Below are 23,349 nucleotides of genomic sequence, written 5' to 3'. Positions count from 1 at the left end.
CTAAGTCAGTGCTGGCTTTCTCTGTGCTGAGAACAACGTTACCACCTAACACAGAATACATGCACATTTCTATAGGGTCTTGGGATATTTGCTGCATAGATTTAGAAAATCCTTCTGTTCAAAACTTGAGGGGGAAATCTTGATTATTGTTGTCAGTATGGTGAAGTGAAAGAGTTTCACCTAATAATCTGCAAATGTGAGAGCAAGGGAACTTTTCCTTTCTTACTTTTTAGGAATTTTCAGAAGAGAAGAAAGAATTGCACGACACTTTTTAAAAGAATTCTAGCACTGAGAAAGGAACATTTCTTATATGCAGCTGGCATATAGTTTTCACAGTAAAACTGCTTTGCAGCTTTTGATGATTTTTTTTCTGTTTCTCAGTGAATGTCTACAATGCATTTTAGATGCTTAATAGAAGGAACTGGATTTTGCTTTGCAAGTATGGAAAGTTCTATTTTGACTTGTACAGATTTAAAAACAAAATCTGTTCTTACATTGTGAAAATTTTATATCAGCTTTTAGCTTCTCTTCTTCTTTATGCTCTTTTTAGTGTTCTTCAGCTGCTGATATTCAAATAGAGCTGTATCCTTCTGTTAGAGTGGCTAGTCTCTGATAAGTTGTGCTCCTTTCTGTAATAGTTTGCTGCTCAACAAATCGAGTTAATTTTTTCACCCGAGCTGAAGTGCTCTGGATTCTTCCTTTGCCTGAGTAGGAGAGGGTTCATAATGTTTTTGTTCAGTGCTTCCTTCCATTCTAGTGAGAGTCTGCCTCCCAGTTTAATCTCTCACACCAATATATTTCTGTCTAGTGAACTCAACAGTTCGTTCATTCTCTGCAAGAATTCTTCCTGTGGTTTCTAAACTTAGAGATTTAAGCCTCCCTCCTTGTCTGCTTCAGCTTCTCTTCATGAAGCTCAGCTCCTTAGGAGATGTTGGTATTACCAGATTCCTCTGCAGGTCATGTTTCTTCTTTTAGGCTTCCACTATTCACTTTTGATGTTTCATCCTTGCCTCTGCCACTCCCTTCTTAATCACTCCTAGTACTGTGCTGAAGTGGTTCACAGTGAATTTCTTCCTTCTTACATGACTGAAAATAAATAATCAGCACCACAGTTATGGAGCCAGGTAAACCATGTTTTCAGAATCTGCATTATTTTGGAGTGTAGTACCCTTCAATTTTATGAAAGTGCAGAAATTTATATGAATTTCATTGTCTCACAAGCTACAGATTTTCAGTAATTAAACAGTTTATTAGATTCTTGCACAGTTCTGGATAGGGTGCAAATCAATTTTATATGGACATGATTTATTTTTGTGCAAACTGTTCTTTAGCAGCTTTCACCTGCAGGACATCTGTTACTCCAACATATACAGTGATTTTCAGGTACGATACTCAGCACCTGATGAAGAGATCTAGGAAATTGATTTATGTGAAGTCCCTCATCACCAATGAATTTCTTAATTGCAGCTGAGTGACTCCATCAGCAGATTCATTTGTCTTGTGTGTACTGATGGTGTGATATCTCACTGCAGTTACTGTATTTAAGGGACGAATCCAAGGTCTACCTACTGCCTCCCCCATTGACTGCATCGACAAAATCTGCAAAGAGCAGTTCCCGACCTGCTCTGCGTGCAGGAGGAGTGTACCTCCAGGCCCTCCTTCTCCTGTCTCATTTGGAAGTATTGCTGGCAGCAGCAGCTTCCAGCCAGCTCTGTGCATGCTCCAGCACAGAAGGTGGTATTTGGCTGCTTGGATGATGCCTGCTGCCCAAGCAGCTGTTCCCTGTAGTAGAATAGGTGAGTTACCAGATAGACTGGTAGATTACAGGACTACTGCAGTCAAGGTCCATTTACTTAGGTAGTATTGCAGTCCTGAAGAGCTCAGAATACAACTAGTGAAGTCAGAGATGAGGACAAACGGAGCACAAAGAAATGGGGACTCTGAAATAGAGCCACTCAACTCCAGGACCTTTTCCACTTTCTCAGTTTCATACTGGATATTTTGCCTGTCTTCTGCAGCATATTCTTTGCCCTTGTTATGCTGTAAGATTTTGTTCTTTATGATAGATATGAAAATGCAAGTAAGTTTCTTGTAGAGAAGGACATGATGATGTCAGATCTGTAACAGTCCTTTTCAGTCCTCATTTGAACATAAATATTTTGTAACAATTTTCTGAAGAACAGATTTCTGATAATATATTTGAAGGACAACAAGATATCAGAGAAGACTGACTAGAAGCTGCAATGTGCCAAGCTACAGAACTAGAGTGAGGGTATCTGAAAATAGATTTATTTCTTTTTAATGTACAGTTTACTTTTGGAAGGTTTTGAGATAAAGTTTAAGATAATGACCTGTGTAGTGATATAAAGTTATTGCAGAATAAATTTGAAAGATAACACCAAACAGTGCATGTTTGCTACTGAACTTTTGAGTGATAAATTCTGGAAGGAAGTTGCTGGGTAAGTGCCTGGAACTATAAAGTGTTAAAACCACAGCTCAGAGAGCATTAGCCAAGTGAATGTTTACTTTTTTTGGTTTGTTCAAGCCTCTCAGTTCAAAACTAAGAAACCAGGAGCTGAAGAGTGGTTGGTTTGTTTCTTTCTTCCATAACTCTAAATATGAAATTGATGTAAAAAAAATGGCATCTGTTTTAAAAAGCTTTCAGTAAGTGGTGACTAGAAGCATTTGATTTAGATCGCTAGATATGGATCAGACGTTCTATGAGGATGTTGAAAATTTCTGGAGCAGGGCAGACAAAAGGGGGTTATATTAGCTCAGTGTTAGGTTTTAGCAGGCCAATTGTGGATGACTGTGAAGGAATATTAATTAAAAAATATATTGGAGGTTTCATTCTCCTCCCCGTATATCCTTCTTTTTTTGCTTGAAGGTACTGATTTATATCTTCTGATCTGAAGGTTACAATCTAGATTATTGAGTTTAAAGGGCAAGAGTGGATATATTCTGGAGTTTGCAGTGACAGTGAGTCCATCATAGGGAGCCACGTTGTAACCACGTGTTCATTTGCAGTTCACACAGTTGCCCCGGTAGGTGTATGTTGGGTAGCCTATATAAAGTCTTACCTTGTGGGAAGTTGACATGGAACTGGGATGAATATTGTTTCATTTACTGTGTTCTCTAATTTACTGTTTAAAATTCAGAAAAGTTACGTGCTATTACTCAGCTCTTGAAATTACGGTTATGTGGTAGTACATACTGGCACTTCTGCAATCAGTAGCGGTATACAATTTGCCTCCAGAATTTTATATACTAGCTACTGAATGGTCCAAAGCCAAGCAAATAGACAAAACCTGAACAACCTTCAGAGCTTGCACTTAGAACTTTGAATTGAAGGGTTCAAAACAATTTTGGCTGCCTGGTTCGTGAGCAAAGGTAGCCCTGTAGAATGGTGATAAGACAACTTTTGGCTATAGAAAGCCTATCTTATAGAAGAGATTAAAAGAACTCAAGTTTGTCCAAGAGTTCAAAGTGACTTAACAATGATTGAAAAAAGCTTCTTCACTGTCAAGGGAATTTCTAAAACAGTTTGTGAATTTTGCAGGCAAAAAAGGAAAAGCTGGAAGTTGATAATGGCAGCATTTGGAACTGAAAGGGAGGGGAGGAAAGGGATGGGTCATTGGGAAGTGCTGACTAATAGTCAGCAAACACTGTAAGGCAGTTCTTGTATTAAGAGCTGGCTTTACTTCCGAAAAGAAAAATAAACCCCATACTATTCAAGCATAAAGTTTGTACTGGGGAGGTCTCTACACTGGACTATTAGAAAGTAGGGACAGGCTGCTGGAAGGAGAGCTTGATTTTAATGGTATTCTCAGCCATTAAAATACTTCTGCTGTGACCTGTATTCTGATCTCTTTTGTGTAGTATGTATTCATATCTTTATTGTATTAGAGAAATCTGTTACTACGAAGCATGATTTTGTATGCTAGACATGTGTTTTATGAGTATGTGTTTTTTAAGAAAAGTATGTCAGCAAGTAAACATAATGATCTTCCCCCTTCTCCCACTGCAGCCACGCCCCCACCCCCCCAACATCTGAATCCTGATTTTCTTAATTAGTAGATGAAGACTGCAGGGATTATAAATCTAGAATTAATTTATACTAAGTTAAGGTAATAATTCTAAGTTAAATAGGATTTGTTGGGAACTTCGGCTCTTACTATAAATGTCCCACTGAAATTTAGTGGAAGTTGGATATCTGTGGTTTTTGTTTTGCTGTCTTTCTGCATCCAAGATTAGGGTTGAACAGTTTCTAAACAAGTACTTCACTATGTTTTTTGATAAAACGTGGTAGTTGCTAATTTTGGCAAAAACTAAATGGTTACATATCTCTAAATGAAATTTGTACTTTAAGAACTGTTAGTAATTTAAGTAATGTGCTTTTAAAGAAAGTCCTGTGCTTAACACATTTTATAATCACTATTTTTGATTCACTTCATACCAAAAGATGCTCAGAAAGCAAATCAAGTTACTGCAAATCAAATATATAAAAGCTGATGTATTGGCATTTATTATGTTGATTTAATAGATTAAGTTAAAACTTAAAACCTCTTTTAAAGAACACATGGGTCTTTACGGTCTTTATTTTTTTTCTTCCTAGAAAGAAGGTAGAACTTGTTCTGCTGATGACAATTTCACTGTCAAACCAAGGTTCTCTGGCTACTTCCCAAATTTTTAATAATAAAACAAAATAGAAAGGAAAATTTCCATTGGATAATTTTTGAAACTTTCAATGAAATTTGAGTTCAAAATTAGTTTTACTTTGCATTATTTAACAATGGTCTTCTGAAACACTTTTAAAACGGATGCTCTTTAAACTCTTTGTGACTGGTGAAGGGAAATGTAGAACCTGGAACTTGAAAATCCTCAGGTTGAAAATATTTTTAGGTCACTTAAAAAAATAAATATAATAGCTATTACATTTAAGTATGCTATACATTTAATTATTATAGCTGTCACTTTAAATGATATAATCTCAGTAGCTTAATTTTTTTGCATGCTTTTGCTCTCTGTTATCTTTGCCCCTCTAGGTTAAATGGATAAATAAAAGTTAACTTTTCAAGACATAGCCTTCAACAGTGTGTTGTATCTGGGTGCTGAGAAATCTGTTGCTTTCCGGTGCATTGCAACTTGGAAACCTGTCTCCAGGGGATTGAAGTGTGGAGGATAAAAAAAGAGTAATCTGCTGCCGAGAAATGGATTGCCTAGAGTTGGCTGAGCAGGTATCTCACCAGTACTGACTCAGGCAGCAACTTGCTGTTGGAAAATTTTCTTCTTTGTTTTACGTGGCAGTCTGTGAAGTCTTCAGGGACAGGAATAATTGCCTCCAGCTTCTGCAGCATGTAGTGTTTGTCTGAACTGTAAAAGCAAAAAGCTGTCCCTGAGACATGGTCGTAAGGAGTCAAAAAGGGATGAAAAATACCTGTAATAAAGGAAGTGGAAGTGAAAAAGCGAAAAGAAAAAAAACAACCAACCCGAAACCACTTAAGTATAGAGAAAAGAAATAGAGGAGTTGGGTTTTCTCCTATGCTGCAGTTTCAAATGAGGGAAAAGATAGTCCTTAAGGCTGTTTGTATGACTAAAACTGAGAACATCCAAACAGCTGATCAATTTAAGGTGTGAAGTGTTAGTTCTGAAGCATATATTAAAAATAGTTGTCAACATTAATGATTTTAATGGCAAGAAAACCAGATTCATTTATTCTTTGTAGCAGAAAACTAGGCATTCGTTTCCAGGAGGTCCTGCTAATGGTTTGTTAGTCAGCTCATCCTGTCAAGGCCATCTGGGAGTGATCATTGTCTGAACACTCAAGCAACCAGTTTGAACTGCCCTCTGAGGCTTCCTACTTAGAGCAATAAGGAAACAACCTAAAGAATCTTTTTATCTTAATATTTTGTTTTCCTTCGTGGTGGTTAGCCTCAGGATAACAGGATAGATTGCTAGGAACCCCCTTTAGATACTAAGGCAGCTGGCTATAGTGGCTTTTATTGCAGCATGCTTAGGCAAGCCTCTCTGACTTGAAAACCTCCAGGCAACAGAAATAGGGTACATAGAAAGGGGCGTAAAATTGCCTGGCTCCTGTTTATGCAAAGAGGCATTTGATTTCCATCTTGCTTCCTTTGTCTCCTTTTAAGAGCTAACTAGGGAGGGAGAAATGAGATAGAGTCTCAGAGATAAAAGGACAAGACAGTGATAAGGATTCTATGGTCCATCACTTCTGAAAATCGTCTGCCCTTCCCTTAATAATGTGAAAGTTAGTGTTTGTCTAGTCTTGCCTTTAGTGTTAGAAAAGATACAATGGTTGCATCTTGAGAAGGTGTTCTCTGTGTTTGCTGAGCCAGGGGCATAGCGGGGTATCTGTAAAATTAAATGAATCCAGTCATTTCACTTGAGATACTAACAGAGACAATTCTTAATCTAGATTTGCCCTCTTATGTGATATATCTTTTATCTCTTTAATTTAAAATTAAGCAGAGAAAGAAAGGTAAATTCAGAGTATGCTGAGTGACTTGCCACGGGAAGCAAGCTTCGTAACTTTGGAAGCAGGGTGGAGAGAAGGGGGAGGTTTTCTTTAAATATAGCCTGTTACCGCTGTGGAACTGAGAGAGCAAGTTTAAAATTAAATAAAACTGGTGATATGGACATGATCACAATATTTAGTCCTTTATGGAGTTTGGGAAAGGACTGAACTGGTACAAGGACTGTAAGAGCACAGGCTTTTCTTCTTAGTCTCTGTAACACTGCTGTTTCTTAGAGTTTTCAAAATAATGGAAAGCACTGGAAATAAAAAAGCCCTTATAATCCTTTTTTTTTTCTGAAACTCAGAGAATAATCTTACTTTATTTGGGAAATCCACAAAGGAATCCATGAAACATATTTTTGAGCATCAATTTAAAATACTTCCAAGCACTGTGATACTAGCCCTGTTTTTCTAAATGACCTTGGAGTGCAGGATGGGAAGAGGGGACAGGAGGAAAATGAATAATAAGTGCAAAAATAAGCATGTTATTGCTTCCATTTTTGCTTTGACAAATGACCGTTGTTTTGAGAGTACATGACAATAAAAGTGATGCTGTCATGGCAAACCTGTCATGCCTTCATCTCTTCCATTAGTCATGCCTTTATGGGTAGGCTACCTACTGCCCACTGTCCATTTTAGCATTATACACTCTGAAGCAAGGACCTTTCTGTGAAGCTTTCCTAAGAAGGCCAGTGCTGTTTTGCAACTTCAAAACAGCAAGATGTTTACAACTGGACCAGAAAGCTTAGTATTGAGTCCCTGGTGTATGTACTGTGCGCTGTCTGCATGCAGGTCAGTGCTAAGGAAGGCTGCCTTTGAATACCTTAATGTTAAATACTGTATTTTGTGTATCTCTAAACACTCTGTTTTGTCTATCAGTGTTCACGGCTTTATGGGCCATGCTTTCAGGAATTTCTGGTAGCTCTTAGCATCTTGCAAGCTGCAACCACTTTAGGAATAAATTCCAGAGGGATTTGTAGAACTTGCCTTACACTTAGCGACTGTGCAAAACCCATTTCTGCACCAATTGGACTTTTGTCAGAGATTTTTAAGGCATTTAAATTCCCCTTACTGCTTTGTTCTGGTCCAGATTCAAACCATTAATTTGCTGAATGAATTTCTGCTGCCTAAGACTGTAATTATGTAAGATCGCATGTATGGTTTTATTTCATACTTCGATTAAGTGGCTGGAGCTGTGGCAGGCTCTCTTCCCACCTGGTCAACAGGATGTTAGTGTCTGCCGTTCTCATATACCTTGTTCTATCTCAAAGTTAATGAAATGGCAGCTGTGGCATGACATGTGATTGCACACTGAACAATTGCATGTTGGTTTTAAGGTATGCTTTTGCAAGCCAGAAGTAGGGTAGAGCTGTCTATTGTCGTATCGCCAGTATGCTCTCTGTCATCTGCCTGTGGTATGGTTTGATGAGGACATCGTCAGTGGCGCAGATGGAGTAGTCTAACACAAACTTTGTTTAGTAAATGCGTAAAGACTTGTCAAGCAGAAGAATGAATATGGAAAATTAAAAAATTCAGCCATATTATGTGTTGCAGCAATATTTAGAAACTTCTATGTTTCCATTTCTTTGAGGCAATTAAGCTATGCCTGGAGACATTACTGTCCTTAAGAAGCACACTGTGTTTGGGAAACAGATTAAGAAGTTATTAGTTTTGCTGCTGTGTGCTTTTATATGTATGTTAGGCTGTAATAATCCTGAAACCTAGGGAAATATTGCAAGTTAATATGGAGAGGACAAGTGGAAACACAATGCTTTCCCACACAATGGGTAGAATATCACCTCTCAGCCGATGAGATTTTCATTGCTGTGTGACCAACAGCTTTTCCTATTGTTGGATTCATTATTTACCAAGACAATTCGAAAGTCCTTAAAGAATTTTGGTCCATTTTAGGTGTGTCCTTGTCTAATAGCGATGCAAATTTAGGGAAGTGTTTATGGAGTACTGAATTGGGGTAGAGGTAATTGCTAACAGAGCTCTATCATTTCAACTTCAGGCTTTTCTCTTTACTGTTGTTGCTTGGAATTGAAATTTTGTGTCAACTCGATGTATTAATGCTATTTGAGGTATAAATCAGTAACTTTGTTACACTATTTGCAAAGAAATGTACTTTGTTTTTAAATCAGTAACACCTAATTACAAATGGCCCATATAGCTAAAGACTTAGTTTCATGTTTTAATCTTTTCCAATTCTTGAAATCCCCTGAACAGGGCAGAAAAAAGGGTGCACAAAGAACGTCACAGCTTCTACCCTCAGGTCAAAGCTGAATCCACTCCATTGTGTGTAATATCCTGAAAACATCAGCAGCCATAACCCAGAAATCTCTGCATGCTACACTCTCAGTTTTTGAGAGTGGCAATCAGAGTAGTTCATGCCGAGGCTGCTTCTTTTCTAAACTTTTCCTTTCATCCCATCTCTTAAACCGAACTCTGGAAAATTCACCTGTGGAGTCCCCTAGCCCATCTGCCGTGTCATACTGATCTTGGCTGTCTTTGTATTGCCAAGTATTTGTATGTATTGCCACCCTTCCTAGGAATCTGCATCCAGCTGTGTTCTTGAATTAGTAGATACTGTTAGTTTCACAGCTGCCCTACAGGCAGACCACCACGTTTGTGATTCTGCAGATTAGGCCTCTGCAGAAGTAGATATTTTGGTTTCTTCTCTCTGCCCGCTAGAATGATAGCTGGGTGGGAATCTTGCAGGTAGCCTGCACTGCCTATGTACAGGACAAGTTTATATAAGATTTGGCAAAGGGGTTAGTTTGAAGTTGATTTTTTTTAAGGCAATTTATGGTAGTTTCAAGAGCAGAAATTCTCAGTTTCTCTTGGCACCACCAGGAGAACTAACTTACAGTATATAACGTCAAGTTCTGATGTACTAAAATGTACTAGTGACAGCTCTAAAGTAATTCAGTAATGGCATTTATGAAGAGACTTACTATGGTCATGATCCATCTAATCTTTGAAGCTTTTAGATGAAAAGAAATAAAAAAGGAAAACCTTTCAGAAAGTCATGAACTGTGTGGATCAAGAAAAACAGCTGATTAGGAAGATAAAGGATAAAATATGAAAGAATAAAATCTGCAGCTCAGTCATTTAAGGTAAAGCAGAATCATAGGTGACATGCTTGTCGATAGAGCAGTTCACATTTGGGATATAATGAAAAGTTGAAATTTCACACCATGTTTAGAAAATAATTTGGTTTAGCTTCATTTGTGCACTTGCTTGTTATCCATCCCCAATACTAAAAGTACACAGTGCCAAGTCAGCAGTTTTGGTAGGTCTGGCATGATGTGGTCAGTGGTCTGTGTTTGTGTTTTGCTTTTAATAAAACAGGATTTCCAGTGAATTCCTAAAACAGTCCCAAAACTCTGAAAACCAAAATCCAAGTTAGTCATCTCAACTTCACTAGAGACTGGAAATTGTTTTTTCACAGACATAAGTCTTGTCTACATTGTAAAACACATGCATCGCTTCAGTAAGAATGCTTTTATACTGAAGAACAACTTGTATTTCTGAATTTTTTTTAGCTGCTGCAGAAATTCCATATGCTGTGTTCATCTGGTACCTAAGATTGAAATATCTGTTCCCTGTCTTTTGCTTTTCTTCCTAATGGCACATTTCTGTTGCACGTTTTAGTAAAATAATCTGGCAATTTCTGACCTTCTTCTGTTAATAATACCTTTTTTGAGAAGTTCCTTTCTTGTAAAAGTTCTCACTATGTAGCAGACATGCACCATATATAAGGTGACTTTATGCTAATAAAGGCAAAAGAGAGGAAAAAAATCATGGTTTTGTAGTGACTGAGAATTCTGTCATATGAATGAAGTCCTCAACATACCTTGAAAAGAGTATCTACCAACAGATACTGTAGTTGCTATAAATACTACGGAGTATCAGAACTCAAGGCCTCTTAGAAAAGCCTTTCTCAAAGGATTCAAGTAATTTTTTTGTGTGTTCTTTGTGTATTAGTTCATTTCTGATATGGCTTTCAGTAATACAGTTCATGTCTTTTCAGTGCAGCAGCTGGAGTACAAATGTGAAGGTATATCCCACTGTGGAAAGGCAGATCAGTTCTCTTGTTTTTAGAAATGGTTTTGGTTTATTAACTATTAGCATCTAAAGGTTATTTTCAATAAAAAGGAACGAATATTGTTTTTTACGTCTCTGGATCTCCTTGCTTCTTTTCCGCTACCCTTTAAAAACCCCCACCAACTAACAAACGAACAAACAAAACAATAACACACATCCCCAAAAACAACCCAACCCCCAAATCCTTTAAAATTAGATTAGAAATATAATCTGACAAATCTTCAGGCATGTGATAGTTCTTCATGCCAATAAAGTTTTCTTTCAATAAGAAATTCTGGTTCTTAGTAACTGCAGAAATGCGCTTTGCGTGCATAAAATGAGAACATTTTTCTTTAAAGTTATTCTTGTCAATATGTAAATAATTTGTGTATTACTGTAAAACTTGGGGATGGGTGGGAAAAGGCAGCTTCATAATGCACAGCACTTTGAAAGTGCTTTTTTGGGGGGGCTTGTAACAGTCACTCTTTTTGATAGCAGGACGGACATAAGTTTGCTGACAAATGTTTGGCATGTTGTGCATGTTTTAGATTTGTTGTTCTTATGCCTGTTACCACAGAGTTAAATTTATGGTACAATCTAAGTTGATTTCCTTAGTTTATACGGCATTATTCCAATTTAACAAGGATTTGCTTCACCTAGATATAAATGAACAATAATAGATGTGATGTGTCAGATAGCTAGACGTTGGATTTGAGAATTTATTCTATGAAGTAAGATGTCTCGCATTCCTTGACTGCCCTAGAGATGTTGATTTTAATTCCAAGAATATTTACTCATGTTGTTCTGTGCACACAGTACAGAGCTGCGATTCTAGTTCATGAGTAGGTAGAATTTAAGTTTAATTGATAGTACTGCACTAAATATAATGGCTAGTCTATAGGTTTTGTTGATTCGATATAATTTGGTAATATTTTTTACAAATGTTGAGGTTGACAGTAGTGCTTTATCAAGATATGGCTCAGGTCATGTAAAATAGAAGGTAATGTATGGATTGGGGCAGTTGTCATGTAATGCAGCTACTATGGAGAAAATCTGTTTAGTGCAGGGAAAGGTAGTGTTGGTGTTGAGAGTTCTTGTTATGTCCATTTAGATCTTTTCTGCGCTACTGTTCAAAACAGAGGGAAAGATATTTACATGGGGAGAATGTCCTGTTCCAATACTTAACCTGATAATGAAAAATCCATAGTGTTTGTAGTAAGTTACTCCTGGTGTACATGCTGCAGATATGAGCAAAACGAAGACCTGTATTCCTTCCTATAGTATTGAGGATTTATTTAGACGTTTCATCCGTGTAAGCGGGGGTTTGCCTGCTTGTATTCATTCCATGGTTTGGAAGTTGTGGAAAAGAACTGATCTGTTGTGATGTGTTTTGGGTGGTTTCTTAGTCTATAACATAGAAAAACTGAGGATATATGGAGTACGTGAGATACCTGTAAGGACTGTGGTTTGGTGGAGGTTGAAGAGAGAGGTTTTGAGGGAATGTAGGAGGGAAATGGATGTGTAGGTCAGGAAGCACAGAGCTGAGTGGGAGAGCATGAAAAGTTTGCGTTATTGAACCAGCCTTGTGATTAATATGATTTTAATGTAATCAGCTTGCTTGCTTTGAGACGTTTCTTCTGTGGCTTGTTGCTCCATGACTACTGGTTGGAGTTTAGTCAGTCAAGTGAGGACCATGCTGATTTTTCTGAAGTGATACTCAGCTAGGGAAAGTTGGAAGCTGCTGCTGCCTAAAATAGCTATCCCTGGTAACAGCTATATGAACATTAACTGTACTTTGCATGGTGTGCTTAAGCAGTCTTGAAGCGTCGATAATGCTGTCCTTGTGCTCAAAATTGGATGTACTTTTAAAATTGCTTCTTCCATAGTCCGTTCATCTATCCCATATTCACATTTGTTTGGAAAAACTGGTGAATGTTGTTTCAATGTGTTCCTACAGTTAACTGCAAAAATGGTTCTGTAATGCACTGAGATAACTTTTTTCCTTCTGTTTCTTACTCTACACTCAAATAGCATATGGAAATAAAAGCTATAAAATATGTGGCCTTAGGTAGACATTTTCTAAGTTTGTAGTGTTACGTGGATTTTTATAGGAGTTAAATGGAAATAAATGAACATGTTATCATGAGTGCAGTGGCATTTTCCTGGTTCTTATTGTTCTCAGAACTGGGTTGAGCAAATATAACAAATCAGAAATAAGGAGGGGGGGTGGGGGAGTAGCACGTGCTGGTACTGTAATTTAAACACATGGTCTGTGAAGCATTACTGTGCAGTGTTTTTACCTCTATGTATTATCTTTACCTGCTTTCGTTGCTTTGTGAAATTGACCAGTGGAAAAGTGAAAAAATGTTCTTCAGTATGAAGGTTTGTGGATAGTCCAGTATGTATAGGGCAGCCTTTACTATGTTGTGCCCTGTTTTATAAATATATAGGCTGAAAAGCAAATGAAGTCTTGCTGCATGTGGCATGTTTCTCAGTGGAGCTGAATATTGGAGAACATGCAACCAAAGATGCAGTGTGCTTAATAGTACCTGTGTCGAGTGAGCTGTACTGAGGGAACTAACATGGCAGTGACACCATTTAATTAACGCTGTAGTAACTGGGGGGTTCCCTGTACGCATGGGAAAACTGGCAGTAGTTGCCACGTGCAGACAAAGTAGAGCTTTGTTTGCTAGTATGTTTTTGTACGGCTAGCATTCCTGCCTATTTTGTGACCCTGCTACAGTGTGTCTGTAACTCTTTGATATGGAATTGTGTACATGTTTAGAGATGGTAAAATATACATAACTTAAAACTTCTTTTAAAAACCACTTTGTACTACCTTCTACCTTATAACAGAAAGTCCCTTCAATGTTTAGAATGTGATAAATAATTCTACCTAAGTACTTATTTTGGTGACTACTGCCCCATTTTATGATCTTCTGAATTTGTATCTATTGATTGTCATTTGTTTGGAATTATGAAGTAGTTACAAAATTCAGTATTTTTGGGGGGAAATACCAACTTTTTAAACATCATGTAATATGTTAAAAACATTTAATAATTCAGTGGAGCACATTTTTATTAATTGGAGTCAGGGGTTTTGTTAGTAAGTTTCTAGGCAACCAATTAGTGGCTTAGGGCAGGGAGAAAATTATATTCTGTTTTGTTTGTCCGGTTTGACCTTGATGAGGTCTTAATTTATGACCAGAGCTCTTGGGTGCTGTGGTCATGCAAATACAAAACCAAAGTTTGGATTCATCGCTTATAATGTCACTGTATTTGACCTAGTTAACTTAGGTTCCCCTCTTCAAGGAGAAAATAGGCCGGACTCACCTTCAATATGTTCCTTAAATTGATCAAATGAATTACATCCTAGTAGTGCTTATGTAGGTTCCTTGCTCATTGGTGGAGAGCAGGGTGACAAGGTGTCAGTGTCCGCAAAGATGCTAGTGTTGAAGTGACAGGTCTGAATTATTTATCCCTTTAGAATGTTTAAAGTAATACAGTTCCAGCTCCTAAACTTGATTATATTTTAAATAAGAGAAGCTGTGAATTGGGAACAGTTACCACACATTTATTATTTAATCCCAACAAAAAGATGGAAAGTTTACAGCCTGATTGATAGTTCAGTACCAATACACATTGATCCACCAAGACACATACAAAACACAATGACAGGCGTGGGTGCAAAGCAGAGAGTTGGCAGTACCTAGTTTTGAACTCAGCTCACCAATAGAATTCATATTGCAGATTTAAATGTGGTTTTGCAGAAGTATGAAAATGGGCATTCCATGTAATGCCTTGGATTCCACTTGATAATAATATGAGTTTTAATTGATACGCGTTTTAAATGAATCAGTACCAAGCTTTGTTGTCAATGCTCAGTGTGTATTAGTAGTTTCATTTTTGTCCACATGTACTTCTTGGAGCAGTGTTGCTTAACGACATCAAGATAATATTGGTGCTTGTTATGAATAGCCTGCATTTGTTATTAATTAGCAAAACATGCTAATCAAATACTCAAAAGGTGAAGTAATCATTCATTAATTAAGCTTTTATATTTCCATTGAATTGAATACCTTTGTGTATGACAGTGCTGAATGTACTTTCCTTTTTTTTTTTTTTTTTTTTTTTTTTTTTTTTTTTTTTTTTTTTTTCCCCCCAAACCTCATAAATCTAAGCTTCCGAATGTTTGGAATCAGGTTCTGCAGAGGGCTAGCTGAGTTACTTGACAGTCTGGCTGTCCTCATCTTTTCACATGAAGTTGAAAGGCAGCTGCACATCACTTTCATATTACTGCTCTAATGTGACTGGTTACTTAAATTACCATGCAGAGATTGTTCAGTGGTGAAGGGAATAGTCCATCAAGTAATCTGAGGATGTGGTCTGTGCACAGAAAGTTTGGGAAGACTAATGATTACTCACTAGTCAGTTCATAGCAACTCCATAGGCACTGAATATGAACTCATCATACCACTGTGCTTGAGATTCCAGACATAACTAGCTTGCTTTTAAAGACTCTGAATTCACATTTAAAAAGTACAAGTAACTAATCAGCAAGAAAAGGAAGAGAATGTTCAGTTCAAGGGTACAACATCTAGTTATGGTATGACAAGCTAGATTACGATATTCGTGTTGAGCCTTGTCTCACCATTGCTCTAGGTCTGATGGCTCCAGCTCTTTGTTGGGGAAGTGTGGCAGCCAGAGTAAGGGTTTGAATCTGACATACTGTGATGCTTGGAAAGAATCCAAACAGTTCTTGCTTGGTTTTGAATATGGGTGTTGTTGGCAGGCTTAATCTTTTGTTAAACTTTCTGTGCTAGCAGGTCATTGTTGTCAATGCGTGACTGTCCTAACTCTTGGGGTTTTTTTGTCTTAGTCACATTGATCAAACAACGACATGGCAAGATCCTAGGAAGGCCATGCTTTCCCAGATGAATGTTACAGCTCCCACCAGTCCTTCTGTGCAGCAGAACATCATGAACTCAGCATCAGGTAAGCAAAATTTGTATTTATGAAAAAGGTCATACAAATGAAGTTACTACTAGCAATTTAGTTGGGGTGAAGGGAGTCCAAATCTCACAATTGTCCTTCTAGCTATTCTGGTTTTAAACATTAAATTTGGTGATGCCTGGTGTGCCAAGCAAGAGGCTGATACTTGAGGTAAGAGAATTTGTATAATATTTGTGATGTCAACAGAAAGTAACCAGTAGTTCTTTGGTTTGTGGTTTTATTTTTTTCAAATGGAAAATTCAAACATTTAAAGAAGCAGAATTTTTGTTAATTTATTCTGACTGAAAATGCTGTTAAACTGATGAAGACCAGTATTTCTGTTAAATGAGTTTCAGTTTACATTAAAGCTATAGTACTTTGGCAGTGTTCTTCTGCCTCCCCTTGCTCACTTACTAGACTTCGTATACTCCCATTCATTTGTTATGAACATCTCGTTTTTTCCTGTCTCCCCTAAATGAACAGCTGGAATGAACATCGAAACACCTGGAAAATCTTGTTTAGAAGCAGAGGAATTTTGATTTTTCTCTTATTTTCCTATCATTTCCAGAGTCCTGTATCATGATGATTATTCCTCTAGCTGACAAAGTCTGATGTCTTTTCATGGAATACAGAATTTTTTTCAGCTAGCCTGGGGGGGGGACATCACTAGACAGCAGTAAAGTGTGCTTGTTCTTGCTATAATTCTGCATATTACGAGCTGTATGTTTTTAGAGCTCTCTTGTTCTGATGATGCAGAGAGCAAGCAGATAAATTTGGTGCCATGCTAGTTTGAACTGCTGCAGTCTTCCCTATGCTTTGTCACCTTCTGTCTGTCGCTGAGGTTCATGTTTTATTTATTTTCTCACAGTGTCATTGTTTTTTGTGTACGTCTGCTATTCCTGTATTTCGTGAAGGTTATTCTCTGGCTGCTTTTTGTTGTCCATTTAGACAGCTTTGTTTCATGCTGCAATTCATATGCTGCAGACAATACCAAAAGATAAGCAGGCGTTACCAAACTGTGCTGTTCATGAATGAGTATTAGAAGGGAAGCTAATCAAAGTTTTTGCTGGCTGGGCCAAGAGGTTGGATTATCCTGAAACAAATGAGAGTCCTGTTCAAGTTCAGGAAGTCACGATTCAGAGCAATTAAGGTTTCAGGCTTCGATGTGAAAATACAATATCTGTGATTATTTTCTTGTGTAAATATATCCCAAGAAACCTGCAGCAATAGAGAAGACATGTTTTTGCAGGGACAGTTCTGAAGAACAGAGAACAGGAGAAAGGAAATAATTCCCTTGGTCTGTCTTGCCTTTTGGCTTATCTCACTTGTGCTAAAACTAGATACTTGCTGTTTGAATATTGATATAAAGTCTGTGTTTTAAGATAACGCCTCAAACCTTCCGTTGTGCCAAGAATTAACAGGAAAAAATATTGATAGTGAAGTAGGATTCACTTTATGTACTTAGAAAGAAATCAAGGGTCCTTAGCAAAAAAAACCCACCAAAACTGGGTAGTTATAAAGGGGTAAAAATCTAGAAGAGAATCTAGCAATCAGTACACAAGGATTATTTTTAGAAGCAAATTAAGAATTAACATGTTATTGACTGGTGTGCGTGAGCAAGTGAATCCTGCATATTCTGTTGCTCATGCAATAAAGAAGAGTTAAGACATTTAAGTGGGTTGTCCTGTGACTTGAGAAAGCACTTTTTGAATACAAGTTCATTGAACATTTATTTTTAATTTCACAGGTGATACCATATTGAATGTGAGCTGAAAATCTTGCAAAGCTTTTTTTTCTCCAGTGCTCTGATTTTGATAAAGTGCATGAAGAAATCAGAACTGCTGTGTATAATGAGTTATGTGTTTACATGGCATTGCTTTTTTTAAGCCTAAATCAGTTGAGGTAGTATGCCTTGGAACTGGCTTTTTGGATGCACCTACTTTCATTTAACAGAAGTCTGTTTTGAATTAAATAATACTGAACCTGCATTTATTGGATATGATTCAGTTTCTGATGTAAGATTTGGAAAATCTTTATGTACTAACTTTAAATTATGACTGTGTATTTGTATTTACTAATATCTGTAATACTAATATTACTCATATCTGGTTCTGTTACTTATTACTAACAAGTTCATGGTAACTTGTGCTTCCTTGGTGGCCTTGTAAAGAATCTTTGAGAGAAGTGGAAAAATCAAGTAACTATGTACCACTTCAGCACAGTGGAACTTAAATCCAAGTGCTAACGTCATAAATATAAGACTACTTAATGTTCTAATTTGGATGTTCATCTTCGAGAACTGGGAAATAAAGTTGAGACCTTTAAGACAGAAGTTTCCTGTTATGAAATATTGCTGGCAGTGAAACATGCCCTAGTGCTTTGAGAGCCTTTCATGAAAGATACTGGGAAAACCAAGTGTAAGTATTGTGGCAGCTGGAGGTCACTGCGTTGCAAAAAAATGTCCAAAATGCCACAAGGGAGAATGCTTTTCTTTCTGTATGATTCATCTGTGTGTAGCGCTTATTAATTGTATTCTTAATCAGAAGTTACTGTCCAGGTTCTAGTATATTTAATTACAGACTGCTACAGGAGCTTGTGAGTAAAGTCGCTGTAATAAAATATTAGAGAGAAGATTGTTAGGAGCTGTCTTGAAAGCCATTAGAAGCTTTAGCTATTTAGCCAGAATCAGAATTCTAGCAATTAGCTAGAATTAACAACAGGAAAACAAACAGAAGTAGGAGATACAGAACAGAACTCAGAAAGCTGCTCTGCATATTGAACATAAACGTGTTGTCTTTTCTGGATAAATAGGGTAAGTGGAGCTCAGGGAAAATGAGAAGAAAGCAAAACTAGAACGTGTCGTAAGGGTGAAGGCAAGTCAAAAGATGTTTAAAATAAAAACAGGGAAGATGTAGTTTAGCATGAGGTTAAGATTTTTATGTTGTTTTTCTTAGGAAATCCCACTTCTTGAGGCAGCTAAGTCTGGATAAGAATCCAGGTATCTTGCTGTAAATTATGTTTCTTTAAGGAAATTAATGGGCATCTGAACCAACTTCATCTGTTCCTGGCATGATTTTCTGAATGAACTATTTTGTGAGTGTTAGTTAGTGGGGGGCATCAGTATGTGGAAAGTGAGGAATTTTTTTCCTGCTTGTTTCGGTTCTTTGATATTTTCTGTCTTAGTCTTGCTGAACATAGCTCATTACATTAAAATGGTTTTGGCCATATGTATGCAGAGAAACGTAGTGCTTTTTTAGATGGTATTTGTTGGTTAATCTCCTGTGAAATAGGATTGCACCTTCACATCAATAATGGAAGAAAATGAGCCTGTTACTTAGAAATATGCAACATGTATATAAAAATTAGTCTTGACTGTTCAGATTTGTGTGTGTATGTGTTACTAACCGTTTTCCCCAGAAAGTTATCACAGGAGAAAGCATGTTCTTCTGTCTTGATTTAAAAAAAAAAAAGTAATATTGGTATGTTGTTCTTCTGAGGAGCCCCTCCTATAAATTTCTTACTGAGATAAAGTTATAAATTTGAAAGTAAACAATGCCTGTTTCCTGTACAATTACAGTTGATGTAGCAAAGATGGGATAATACTTGTACTTATAAACTTCCATTCTTCAGATACTTTTACTGCCTGAATCATGCTTCACAGCACTGCTTACTTTAGCCTCTTCTCCTTGCACATAGACATTAGATAATTACCTTTGGGGCAGATTACCTCTCTTTGTCTTTTTGTTTTCACTCTTACATTGCAGTTTTGAATTGGGCTTCCCAGTTAAAGTTTGCAGAGCCAGTGTAATTCCGTTGCCGCTTAGGGTAGGGCTGTAGTGCCATCTTGAAGGCTGGTAGGAAAATGGACACTGATTCATAACTCTTGAGGTTTTTTTCCCACCCACCCCCGGGTGATGAGAGGGTAGGGAAGAATACGCCAATGACTAAAACAAGTTCTGGCTCTTCTCTTAGATTCTGGCTGACTTCAGTTGCAGATTTCTCTTCTATGCAACCAGTCCTACTACAAATTCTGCTTTGTGTACAGTCAACGCTCCATATGATCTGTTATGAAACTTGAGTTCCTAAGTGTCTGCATGACAGTAATGTTAATTTCTTTCTTCATCTGCAAAGAGTGCCCCTTTTGTAATAGTGCTTTTTTGTAAGTTTTACTGATTTGACAGAATAAAGGTGGACTTTAGGTAAATTTTGTAGACTTTGATATAATTTTAAAAAATTTTGGAATCACAGTGACAGCAGTTAAAGCAAAAAATTTCAACTATTAGAATGATCAGGAAGGTTCTTGGAGATCAGTGTTTGTATTAGGTGAAGATGATTCCTGCTATTGAACATAGGTGTTGCAGTTCCTAGGTTGTCCACGCATATTCTTTTAATACCTAGATACAGGTGCTCTCTAATATGCATGAACCTTTTGTTAAAATACAGTTTTATTTACATTTATTTTACAACTAAATATCAGCAAATGTAGGGACTTGCAAGATTTACTTTGCATCCCAGCATAGCTTGGATCTCTACTACATTTTTGCTTTTGTTACTCTTCCTGTTGCTTTCTGTCTGCCAGCAGCAAGCTCTGCTTTGCGTTCAAGGTCTGTGTTTCATGATGTATGATAAAGTAAAAACTCACCAAAAATGAAGACATGCACCAAACAGAGACATGCACAAAGAATTTTAAAATTACATGTATTTATGTTAAGTTACACTATTACGTAAATATTTAGTTACAGAGGTATGCCTTATCAGTAGTTCTATAAGGATGGCTTACATTTGGAAATTCAAATCTAATTTTTGGATAACCTTGTCTCTAAAAGTACCACAGTAAATGGTGAGTTCCCTAGAAGGGTTGTCTCTCCCTCTGCACATAATTTCATAGAATTGTAAGCTTATGGTTGTGATTGTGTTCAGTTGACCTAGGAGGCACCAAACAGGACTAGTAGGAGACCATGCCACAGGGATATTATATTGTTGGTGCTAAACGTCTACAGAAGTTCAAGGGAAGACTGGAAAAGTATGTGAAAGAGAGATCCTTTGCCACCTAGAGTAGACAGAATCTGGCTCTAGAAATCACCTGAGGTACTTGGAGGCCAAGTGATTATTCATAACCACTATACTTTTGGGGTCTCTGTGTGTATTCAGTGCTTTATTTTGAAGTTTATAGAATGTGACAGTCACTAAACAGACTGCTTGCAGCAGTAAGATCTGTCCATCACCCCAGGCTAGGTGCTTGGGCTAAATGGACTTTTGGTTAGACCCAACATGACTGGTTTTGTACAACATGGGCTGCAGTAACTGGAAATTTTAATGAGAAGGTCTGAAGAGCAGTAATATAGAACTTGCATAAGTTAAATCACTTATAAACTAGTACTGGAAGTTCTGTCCCTATTCAGCCTTTTGAAGGAAAAGGGACATGTAATTGCACAGGAATTTTTCTAGATGCTCTGAGTTGAATGCATCTGATATTCTTCACCATGGTTTTCCATTTTTCCTCTGTTACTTGCCTCTAATACAAAGTTTGTCAGCAGCCAGTTACAAAATCAGACTTGACAGTCTTCTGGTTTCACAACGGCTCACAAAACCGAATAGGAATTACAGAAAGCAGTACTAATCAGCTTTTGCACATTTCAACATGTAGAGATGACAGCAGAAACAGGAGAGCAGTTTACTGGCCAAAGAAGAAAGCAACATCATGATTAATGCCAAAAGTTTTTAGAGAAAAAAGTTCTGTTTCTGCAGCTGTTGATGGCACTTAGCAAGGAAGACTTCCTACTGTGACAACCAGGTGAGCAGACAGATCTTCCCTATCTTGTCCACAGCTGTGCATTTTATTTAGAAAGAGAATCTTGCCCAGGTTTGTCTCTGGTAAGCTAGTACTCATTAGATCACTGAATCTCATAAGCAGTATTGTTCCACCAAGTAGGTGGACTTATCAGCTCCTGACATCCTGCTTCAAAGGCATTTTGTTCTTATTTACTATAAAGGGACATGCTGGACCAGTATATACTTTACTCAGTGTTCAGCAGGACTGCCACCCCAAGGCTAGTTTTGTTTTTCCTAGAGCCAGCTGCATTTTTTGGCTTTGCAGTTCAAAAGAGAATTTCTTGCTGAGTTTCATCTCCAAGGGATATGTGGCTTAGAAGGACTCTGAGGGGAATGGTGGCAAGAAGGTCTGCCCACACGACCAGTGTGTTGGCTTAGCGGTCAGGGAACATTGTTGGTTCTTCACTGGCTTCTACACTGGGATGATGTGAGGCTTGTCACTGTGTCCCTGTGCCCCAGTTTTATAAAACAGCATCTCACTGATTAGCTGGCTGGTCTTTGGGTATGGTTAACAAAGTAGAGGGTTCTTTGCAGTTGGTCTTTCAATTCCTCATTGAAGTGCTGTTGTGCTGTGAATGTATTAGGATTTATGAACATTTTGCAATGTTGTCACTCTTGCCTGCTCTATTCATAAGCTGCTGATAAAAGCTGAAGTACTCTTGTGACTTGTGTGCATCATTTAAAGCCTGTGAGTGTTAAGGGTGGGAAGAAAATGCCTAATGGTTAGAAACTGTTTTTCCTCGCTCGAAAAGCTGTATCTCTAATGGTGGAGTGGTGAGGTTCCTAGAGAAAGGCATAGTTTCCAGAGCCAAAGTGAAAGAGTTTAAATTAGAAATGTAGTTTGCAGTGGATTTGCAAGACCAGAGTAAGAAATTCTTGTCTAGGTCATGCCTTGGGATATTACTGGAATGCAATCAACTGATGGTTTTAAATCTTTTGAGATTAAATAAACAAATTTATCACCCCACCCCACCACCCAGCTTTAGACAATGAATTCTTCAACAGGAGCATGACTTTAGGACGAAATGACAGGCAAAGAGCTAATGTAGTTCAGGCGCTTAGGCATTTATCAGATACACACACATATTTTTATGTGTATATCTGAATCTCATGTGTGAAATTGTGATGTTTGTGCATACCTAATGTAATTTACATTATACAGGATAGTCTGTTAGTCCAACAGCCAGGTCGCTTTTGCTAGTGTATTACTGTATTACACTGAAGAAGAGTGGAAAAAAAGGTTGAGATAGGATGGCTTCCTGCAGCAGGTCCTGTTCTAATTTCTTTTACATTCTTCACATTTGTAATGGATCTTCTGATTTATCACCTTAGGATTGTACTTAAATCTAAAGAAATACAAGCAGGGTATTCCTGTATCTAATTTAGATATTTGTAAAAGTCTGTATCTATGTGGGTATAAGTATTCAAAACCATACGTTTATAAAGCACCTGCCAAATAAGTTGAGATGAGTATAACTTTAAGAGTAGTTTTCAGTCTAAGCAGAATACAGATGAATGTACATGATCATATGGAGATGGGAATGAGTGATTTCTGAACTGTATAATGATGAAAGGTGGTTTCTTGAAAGCTGCTGTTTGGAACATAAGGGTAACACACCTCAAGACTGTTCAGAGATTAGCTATGGGCTCCAGAACACCATCACCTGCCTCCCTTTTAGTGTTTCCTCAGTGCGGGTTTCCCTGCCTGTGCCTTCCTGCTCGTAGAGGCGTAGCACTGCTGTCTGCTCCTGGTGTTTTCTTAGCTCTGCTTTTTCATTGCTTGATTGCCTCCTGTGCTTCAGGTTTGTGTTTTTGCTTGCTTAAGCCTTTAATGCTTTCACAGAAAGTTATGGTGTGAGGTAAACAGAAAATCGGGTTTGACTTTTTTTTTTTTTTAATTG

General features: G+C 37.5%; 1 protein-coding gene across 8 annotated transcripts in view; it reads left to right on the top strand.

The window, feature by feature from the left end:
* Positions 1-23,349, top strand: part of YAP1 (Yes1 associated transcriptional regulator) — a 98,446-nt gene that overhangs the window by 37,786 nt on the left and 37,311 nt on the right. For all 8 annotated transcript variants that reach the window (XM_040583695.1, XM_040583696.1, XM_040583697.1 and 5 more), the window contains exon 3: positions 15,504-15,619. In XM_040583695.1, coding sequence (XP_040439629.1) covers positions 15,504-15,619 — 116 coding nt within the window. The remainder of the gene's footprint in view (positions 1-15,503; positions 15,620-23,349) is intronic.

Source organism: Falco naumanni, chromosome 2 (assembly GCF_017639655.2).
Source record: "Falco naumanni isolate bFalNau1 chromosome 2, bFalNau1.pat, whole genome shotgun sequence".
Classification (NCBI taxonomy): Eukaryota; Metazoa; Chordata; class Aves; order Falconiformes; family Falconidae; genus Falco; species Falco naumanni.
The sequence above is the reverse complement of the archived record's forward strand: the minus strand, read 5'-3'. Positions and strand labels throughout refer to the sequence as shown.